This window comes from Solea senegalensis, linkage group LG15, assembly GCF_019176455.1.
Source record: "Solea senegalensis isolate Sse05_10M linkage group LG15, IFAPA_SoseM_1, whole genome shotgun sequence".
Taxonomy (NCBI): Eukaryota; Metazoa; Chordata; class Actinopteri; order Pleuronectiformes; family Soleidae; genus Solea; species Solea senegalensis.
This window is the reverse complement of record NC_058035.1, coordinates 5420161-5429830: the sequence shown is the minus strand read 5'-3', so window position 1 is coordinate 5429830 and position 9670 is coordinate 5420161. Positions and strand designations below refer to the sequence as shown.

The 9670-nt window shown below is 42.5% G+C and overlaps 1 protein-coding gene across 1 annotated transcript; it reads right to left on the bottom strand.

Moving 5' to 3' along the window:
- Positions 1-273: 273 nt before the first annotated feature.
- wnt8b (wingless-type MMTV integration site family, member 8b) lies at positions 274-9322 on the bottom strand. The gene is made up of 6 exons (XM_044045211.1): positions 8315-9322; positions 7366-7399; positions 5646-5784; positions 4367-4492; positions 4128-4270; positions 274-2291 (listed from the first exon to the last, which is right to left on the bottom strand). The coding sequence occupies exons 1-6, from the start codon at positions 8521-8523 to the stop codon at positions 1722-1724; spliced, it is 1221 nt and encodes a 406-aa protein (XP_043901146.1). The 5' UTR covers positions 8524-9322; the 3' UTR covers positions 274-1721.
- Positions 9323-9670: the final 348 nt, after the last annotated feature.

Sequence of the window (9670 nt, the reverse complement as noted above, 5' to 3'; positions counted from 1 at the left end):
AAGCTACGTCTATCACCTTTCACACGCGTTTGTGAAAGAACATTAAGGTGTGCGAGCTGCTGTCATGCTCGTGGTAACTAGGAAACTGCAGAACTTCTTCCCCAGAGCTCCAGGGCAAAAGCTTGGTTAACTCGGTTTCTTTTGTTGGCGAGAGCCGGGCTTTGCTGCGCGCCAGGCAGAGCAAAGCGGGGCGAGGCGGCCCACAGGGGTCATCACGGGAGGGAGGAGATTTGATTATGATCATTATTTGGTAAATAAGATGTCAACAAGGTGGTTCCTTGACATTTTATTGAGTAAAGAAGGAAGGTGCAGAAATGAACGCCCCCTTCTCAATGGGACCTCTAATCTCCTCTTTCATGTCCCATCTCCTCTGAAGGGCTTCGGCCTCAGCTGCCATGTGCTTGTCTGCCCGGGCCTGGCACCTCTTACACGCAGGTGGGGTGAGTATCCTGGCAAGCATGTGTTTATAAAACCCACTTGTTTGGGCACAATACTTGAACTAACTTCTTTTGAGCGAACAGTGTGAATCTGTGCAAAGCCTTTTCCCAAAGTCCTTTAGAAGGCGACGGCCCATTGAGAGCAGAGAAGAAGGGATTACCTTCCTCAACAGTGGTGCATTTCCGAGAGAGCTGATTAGCTCGGCATTCATTGTTAAATCGAGCAAAGGAAGGCCCTAGAGGAGTGAAAGGATCCAAATAGGTGGGCCCAGAAATAAAACAGCCGCAGGAAGCCCCTGCACAGGCAACCCAACGTTTTCCCAACATTTCTTTTCCCCACTCCTAAGGAGGTGCGGCGTGAAAAAGGAGATTAGCATACAAAATTAGAGACGGGATGATTTTTAAGGGCAACTTGCCTCATGCCCTCCACCCTCGCGGCCCTACTCTGTCTGGACAAAGTTAATTAAACTAGTATTAAACAGTAAAGAAACTTCCAAGCGCTTGGGAGTTTTGAGGCTCTTTGAGGATTACCATGATGAGGGAGAGAACGGGAGGTATTTGTCCAGGCGAAATTGAGAAAGGCCCGATGGAAGGAGAGTTTTCTTTTCTCGTGGCTTTGGCCCAGAGTGTGCAAAACTCAACGGGCTGAACAATGCAGAGAGAAAGGTTGTGTTTACTGCGGACCGTCTGGTATTACTGTCACAAAGAGTGTGTTACAGGAGGATGAGCGCTTTCTTTAGGCAGTTGAATATATAAGATTGGAGGATTTAATTTTTTTTTCTTTCATTACATTTTAATAGAAAACAGAACCACAAAGGCGACTAGCAGTAAAAGCGACACTAGGAAATGCTGTGCAATAAATTAACAATGTACAGTACAAAGTGCTTCATTTTATATACAATTAAATACATCAAGAGGGGCAGCGGAGGCCAGCGACAGTGTGTGACTGGGATGTTTTTTTGTACTCTTCCAATGTCAGATCATCAAGCACTCAAAAAGCTGTTTTTTTTTGTATGGAAATAAATTAACTGTTTTGTGGAGAATTTTAGAGAAGAAATTGCTTTCAAATGTGACAAAACCAAATGTTGTACACAAAATATATCTTAAATAGACTCATGTGATCCTTATGTGGCCCTTTGTGCGTTAAAATGCTTAAAGAAAAACTGGCAAATGAAAGTGGTCGGCAGAAATAACATTCCTTCTAAAACACCCTATGTGGTCGTGCACAGAGTCTGGGCGGTGAGGAGCTGCAGTGGCACAGCAGGGAGGAGGCGATGAAGACGCTCAGTGCTTCTTCCTCAGTCTGAGGTTCTTCCGGCGGCTGCCCGCGCTCTCATTCCTTCCCCTCTTACCTCCTTTCTTCACACAAAAGTACTTGGTCACTGTCTTCCTGCACTGCTCACACTTCACCGCGCAGCACCAGTGGAATTTACAGTTGCAGCTCGACAGCATCTCGGCTTTGCGCTCCTCCACAGCGAGCCCGCACTCTCCACACAGCCTCTTGCAGCTCCGCTTCTCCCACTTGCTCAGGTTCTTGCCTTTCTTGACACACTCGCGGCCCTCAGTGCCCGGGAAGCCCAGAGTGCGGTTTTCCAGGCAGTAGTCAGGGGAGTCTTCCAGGTGGACCAGCTCCTTGCGAGAGATGGAGCTGAATGTCTCGGCAATGGCTCCCCGACTGGCTGCGCTGTTCCCCGCTCCTCGGAGGAGATCCACCTTCAGGGCCCTGTGGTACTTCTCCTTCAAGTAGTTCCCCACCTCCCTGAACTCTGGCAGCTGCAGCCAGCAGGTCTGAGTGGTGCAGCTTCCTGACACACCGTGACACTTACACGTCCTCTGCATGGTTCCCTTCACAGCCTGGAAGAGGAAATACAGACGGAGGTTTAACATATATACAAATAAAACATGTGTGTGATGGTTCTCAGTGATCCAGTCATGCATTGATTCACCAGGTATGCAGCCTTCAGAGGCGGCTAAATACCTGGATGTTTCCATCAGTGAGTCAAAAACTGAAGAGGCCTCTTGGATGAGAGGTTAAAAATCTTCAACTTAACTCACATACATCGTAAGTCCACTTGCCTACAGCTAACGCCTGAAGATAAAGAAGTTTCAGCATGTTAGAGTGTCAATAAACCTTCTGTATCTGACAAGATTTAACATGCCGTGTGATTTTTTTTAATTATTCTGCCTCTGTTTATTCTTCCTGAACAGAAACAGTAAACCAGAAATACTATCAGACCTGACAGGGGGAGCATATACCTGTATACAGCGGCAACTGCTGAACGAATAAGTGCTTTTTAAGCACTTGCAGCTGCCTCACTTGACTAGTTGCCTCCATGTGTCACCAGTCACATGATCTAAACAGTGCTATAGATAGAAACTCAGAGAAAGTCATGCAACGATGATTGGCTCAATCATCATCAGCTCTATGGACTATATTTTATAACAACAAAAGTCCAGAATTGTATCCAAATCACAACCAAAATCTTATCATTTCTTCCTTGGGCCATAACCTTCTTTACTTTTCCAGTTTACTAATTGTGTGGGTGTTTCTCATGTTTGTGTTGCCTTGTTGTATCTTGCTACACTGTTGTTTTGAATGTGCGTTATAAATAAAGTTGGATTGGATTGTTCTGAGGAGAAAAGCTGAGCTAACCTCTGTGTGTGTGTGTGTGTGTGTGTGTGTGTGTGACTGATGTGTTGTCAGATTGTTTGGTCGTATTGTCGCTCTCCCCCAGTGAGGTGAAAACACAAAATGATAAAAACCCTGAAAGGATGAAATGATAGTTTCAAAGTCCACAACTGAGCGTCTCTGTCGCCCCTCTGTGTCTCCTGACTTTGCCCCGACACAAAACAGCTGTTGCATGAAAAGGAAGGTTTTTCTTTTTTTCCGCGAGGAGGGGATGAACCTTATGTCGAGGTGAGGCTGAATCAAAGTTTCACATTGAGTGCCATTGTCCGCCACGAAGAAATAGGAGTATTTATTTAGCATGTTCATTATCAACATGTTTTCTAGTGTGAGAAGACCAAAAACGGAGGGTCCCATTGAGGCGAGAAATGAAAAAAAAGGAGTTTTTCTCTCTTTCTATCCCCCATTTTTTTCTGTTACAATGATGCTCCAGGTGCCTCGGGGATCCTAGGGCCCAACAGGGGGGAGCAAAGGCACCGTAAACAAAGAGCACTTCAGCTGCATGCCTGTGGTCCCCTCAGACTCCCCCAGAGCCAAACAAAGACCAACATAAATGTGGGATCCTTATTGCAAGAATAAAACTAAACACTTATTTTAAAAAGCAGCATAATACAGAACACTGTGCAATGTCTGGCTCCCCAGGATCTCTAATTAAGTTTGCACCAGTGATCCTGAGATTCTTGAGTTGAGGTATTGTCATAAGGGGCATTCAGCGCTGGTAAATAGGCCCTTCTGGTACACCGAACACACTGTTATTATCAGGGACGAGTGGCACCTCACTTATAGCGAACGTGAAAGGGATGCTTGGGTGGCACACTCAGTGTAATTCTGAGCAGGGGAACAAAAATTATTCAAAAGCTGCTTTATACTGTGCAATCAGTTGGACGCCAGAGGAGAAACTTCAGCCAAGGCACCGCCCGGTTGTCTATACTGTATGTTTTAAAACATATACATCTCCTCCTTCTACATCTCTCCACTGCCCCGCGTGGACGGAGTTACTGTACCTTGCGTCCGGCCTCGTTATTGTGGAGATTCATGGCAGCGCGTGCATCCTGCCCGGTCTCCAGCGCGTCCACAAACTGTTTGGAAATGGCTTCTCCGAAGCCGACGTTGTCACTGCAGCCGCCCCACAGCCAACCGTGGCCACCTGTGTGACCAATGTGGTTAAAACATCTGTGCTTTTTGTCCGCTGGGTGCTGATCTGTGTGTGTACGTATAATATTTATCTTTATCTCTCTCTCACCTCGTTGTCCGTTCCTGCTGTCATCACAGCCGCAGTTGTCAAAGTCCCCAAGACTGCAGTTCCTGGTCAGCGTGTACATGACCCCAGCCGAGCTGATGGCGTGGACGAACGCTGTCTCCCGATTGGCTGCCAAGACCGAGAAAGACTCAATTAATGTCAGTTAGATATTTTATTACATCATTCGATAATCTCCTCCTCTTATATCCATTTATTTGTAGAGCCAAAATTCACAAATTATAGTTGGATTTATAATGTGTACATGTAGCGACATCTTTGGTGTTTTACGATCCATTTATTCGCCTTATGGAAATTGACAATGTTGATGAAGAACTAAACATTTTAATACCTGACTCCTAAAGGCTTTCCATTGATAATTGTTTGGTTTCACTTCTGTTTTTAATCTTTAGTCTTAATTTTAGTTTTATATGATTTTACTCCCATATATTTATAAAGCACAGTGAACCTTGTTTAGATATGTTATGTTAGGTCACATTCGAACATTAGATTAGATTAGATTAGACTTTATTGCTCCCACACTGGAGCAATTCACTTGTTCAACATCCCGGTTGGGAGCTAAATTACAGTTGGACATATAATCTGTACATGTAGTGACGTCCTCTGTCCTCAGAGAATAGAGGAACAAAACGAGGTAAAAATGGAAGAAAGTGCAGGAATCTTTTCTTTATTTTTAGGTGTTTTACAACATGGATTTAATCCTCCATTCTCATTGGCTCGTCCTGCTTGCAGCAAAGTGCAGCATAAAAGTGATGTACATGCTACAGATATCTAAGTAGGCCTGAAACTATTGTTTGACAAATAGATTATTAATCCATTCCTAAATGCTGAAGATTTATAAAATAAATGTGATTATTTTCTAGTTTCTTCTTGCTCTATATAACAAATAAATCATTAAAACTGAATCATTTCAGTCTGTGGACAAAATAGATCATTTAAGAAGCTCATTATTTCAAGGTGTTAATATCTTCTGTCATTTTATGGACTATATTCTATATACTCTTTCATTATTCTACTATTTTGAGCGGATTGTGGGTGTGTAGAAAACTGGATTCTTGTGTTTGCTTTGCCTCCGACCATTGCCAGTGTAACGAGTCTGAAGGGTGATGAATGTCCTCGCTGTGCAAACATCGCCCCCATTCACAAAGGGAACTACGTCTTCTCCCCCAATGCAACGTAACACAGAGCTTGAGACAAACAGAAGCTAAACAACATCCATCATCGACCATGTTCTCCATCCAGGAGTGTTTGGGTGTGGACTCACCGCTGCGCAGGCTGCTGTGCGTGGACAGCTGCAGAGCTCTCTCCGGGCAGTTCCACCGGTCCCATGAAAACTGGTATTTACACTCCTCTATGCCGCTCTGAGCTCCTGCTGCCACGCTGCTGGAGTAGATCAGGTACGCCTGCAGCAACACACACACACACACACACACACACACACACGGTAGGTATATATAACACATGAGCACTGTATATAATTACACTCACTTAGACTGAGTTAGATGTGTATGTGACTGTGTGTTTATGAGTAAGTCATTTATGAAACATCATTGTTTGGAAATGACCAGTCAACCTCTAGCCAAAATATAACAGTAAAAATATTGGAAATCTGCTTTTGTCAAGATTTATATTAAGAATTGTGTCGTCTGGTTTCACACCTTAGCTCTTCTAATCAACGCTTGCTCATGGGTCTCAAGTCAAGGCCAGAAACCAAAGGTCTTGGCTTGGTTTTTGCTTTCAAAGCCCAAAGCATTTATTCACCTCACGACATTTGACATGTTAAATGTTAAACTCAACATTTTAACGCCTGATTCCTAAATGCTTTTCACTGATTGTCTTTCATTTACAATACTGTTTTGTATGATTTGATTGTCATATATTTATAAAGCACAGTGAACCTGGTTTAGACGTGTTATGTTAGGTCAGGTTGGATTAGATTAGATTAGATTAGATTAGATTTTATTGCTCGCACACTGGGGGAAATTCACGTGTTACAACATCACGGTCGGGAGCAGACACTGCTACATGATATATGATATAAAATAAGCAATATCAACTACAAAAATGCAAATATGTTCTATGAAATCAAGTTTTATTCATTGTTATTTAATTCTAATATAATAACGTGGTTCTGAAGGATCTGCCACAAAGCACCTTGTAGAAAACGAAAATCACATGGAAAACGTGAGAAAGACGCCACCTAAAAGGAGCCAAACGTTATAAACTTCTCAGTTTGTTCACTCAATAAAATGAGATGAGTCCTTTTATTCATGTTGCTGAACTCATTTTGTGGGAGTTCTCATGTTTGTGTTGTTTTATTGTGTTATTGTATGTCTATTTTATGCTCATACTGTTTTGAGATAATGTTCTGAGATAATTCTGTCATTGCATTGAAATGATTTAAAAATCACATTGAGCTTTTAAAGAAATGTTTGAAGAAAGCCCGAGTCACTTCCGAGATTGAGATCAAGTTTACAGCCAGAAAACAACCCAATTGAATAAGCTCGATCAAACTCATAGAGCCGCGTTAAACCAGCGAGCTCTGTCCCTGGCTTTCGCCCGCTGCTCGGCTGCTTGTCCGGACTGTGTGAACGATAATATAACTAATATGTCTCAAGTGGCCTTTGGGGAGATGGAGAGCCACCTCTTTCACTGGGGTCTCACTCACTAATGATGACCACCCACTACAACAATGTCTGCCCTTCGCCTCTCAACACATTCAATCCCGCACCGAAAACACTGAGCCTCTGAATAAGGTCAAGTGTACGAAGTGGGAAAGGGAGAATCACAAAGGGCCCAAGAATATCACTGATATATCACTTCTGCCACTGAACGGGAAACCAGAGCTCGTCCATGCACTTGGATTAAGACATCACCAGTGAGAAAACAAAATAACACGGCACACAGAAGCCATGCTCTCGCTCTCTCTCTCTTTTTTGGGGGGAAATGGACAGGCTGAAAAGATCAAAAGAAAGTTGGCTTACCTTGGGTCCAGTCATCAGGAAATTATTCACTGACCTGGAAAAGAAGACAGCTTATTCACTCACTGAAGCTCAGTGTCCTTCACAAATTCCTCTGCTTAACATCTCATTAGTGCACTTTGTAACATGTTAACTGTGACACCGGCGGCCGATCCCAACCACAGCGGGCAACGGCACGGCTGGATTTTTAAAGAAAAACACAACAGTGAATGTGATGTGACTGTAGGACTGTTCATGCTCTCTGTTTGTGAAATAAAGCACATATAAATGTCGGTTTTTCTCATCATTCAGTGGTTGAACCAGTTTTTAGAAATGGATTTAAAACCTGTTTGTTGGGGTTTTTTTTCTTTAACAGTTTAAAAGTGTGAGATGTTTGTACGTTTTTCATCATTCTCTAAAGATTCTCCAAAGCCTTTCTACCCCCCCTTTATTTCTGCACGCACGCTGAACGACCTCTGCGTATTAGAAATAGCCATACAAATAAATCTGCCTCGTAGATGGAGAAATGATAAATATACATTAAAATCGGTCCAAATCCTCTGTAAAAAAATGGGTAATGGCTTCTACTTTGTATATTTGAGCCTGATAAGCAGCTGACACTTATTCCATCCCACAATATCTCAATTTGAGGGTAAAGTTTTGATGTAAATTTGATTAAAATGGCTCCAAATCCTCTGCAGCCCTGCTTTTCTGCACATGCTATAACAAATCAATGTGTTTAATAAAGCCATTATTTCAATGTACGACCCCTGTATATGTGCTCATGTGTGGGAAAATGGTGCTAATGTGACTCATTTAATAATGAAGTTGCTTGTTGTGAGGATATTGAATATTAAATCAAAGTAACAGTTGTCTGTGTGATTCTCTGTGGCAGAAAAACAAGATTACACCTTGATTATTATTGTTTTTTTACTTTTTTGAGCAAAGTTTAACTTAAATGAACCAAACTCACCAGGAGCAGCAGGATCTCATGTGCGCCAGAAGAATGAACACGTAATAGAAAACCTCCAAATGCATGAACATCCTGACAGGTGAGGTGTGGCTGACGGTGGCTCTGCAGTGAGACCGTCCAGATCCTGCAGACAGTCTGGATGAAGATGGAGAGGAAAAGTGGAACTGAGCTGCACCAAGAGCTTCCTCCAGGATTCCTTCCTTCACCATTCAAGGAGGGGGGCTCTGAAATGGAGCCGCTCTCGTCCCAACAAGAGATTATCTGCTTAATTAAAGATTTTCCCTCTTCTTAGCCTCTTGGCCAATCACAAGTATTGCACCAAGGGGAGATTGACGTGATCAAAAGGGCTCCCCGGGCCTTCAGGGCCGGGCAACGCTGGGTTCCCTGCCTCCATTCAAGCGCAGAGGAAGATCTGTTTAATCCTGTAGGGAAAGTGTAACACTGATCCCTTCAATTTATGGTCCGGGGTAGAAAAAGAAAACCAAAAAGGTTTATTTAAGTAAATGTAACGCGCAGATGAGAGTCGGGGATTAGAGGAGGATGCTCTGTGAGTTTGATAAGAAAATAGTTTGTTCTCCGGGAAGTAATTCGTGGATCAAGTGTGATTGAATCACAGTTTATCGCGGTGTAACATTGTCACGCAGACAGAGGACGCCGGGGACTTCAAAGAGAATGTGTCAAATTCACTCACTCACTCATTCACTGCATGCTCCATCAACATGTCTCGTTTTCATAAATCCACCGTTCAGTTACGCACGAAAACGCAGCGAAACGAAATCTGCTTTTCAAAATAAAATGTTACCATGAAGTCAAAAGTGAATGGATTTTAATTCACTGGAATTCAACGTCTTACCTTTGAAATCTGTCATTTTAGTAGTTTTGACACAAAAAAACATGTCTTTTTTAAATTGTTGATGAAAAAAATAATAACTGTTGCTCTTCAATGTCACAGTTTCTAATGTTTGTAATGTTTTTCCTTAACTGTTGAAAAAAAAAGCCCTTATATTGTTCACTGAGATGAAATAACATTTCAGTATTGGAATTTGTGCATATGGATCTAACTGAACATCTGAACATCTCATTTCTCTCTGTTTAGCTGATGGTTTAGAATAACCCCAGAATAAAAATCTGTCATTTCGATTCAGAGAAATGACACCTTGAATGCCTCACATCTGCATTTCTGACTTTTTATGTAAAACTTGAGCTGCTGTAAACACACATAGCTCCATATGTACTGGTAATTTTTATTAATATTGTTTTACCTTTATTTTACATGAATAATCCCACTGAGATTGCAGATCTCTTTTCCAAAGCTGTATGAACTGATGGTTTTGACTTCAGAAAAGCTTTACAGGC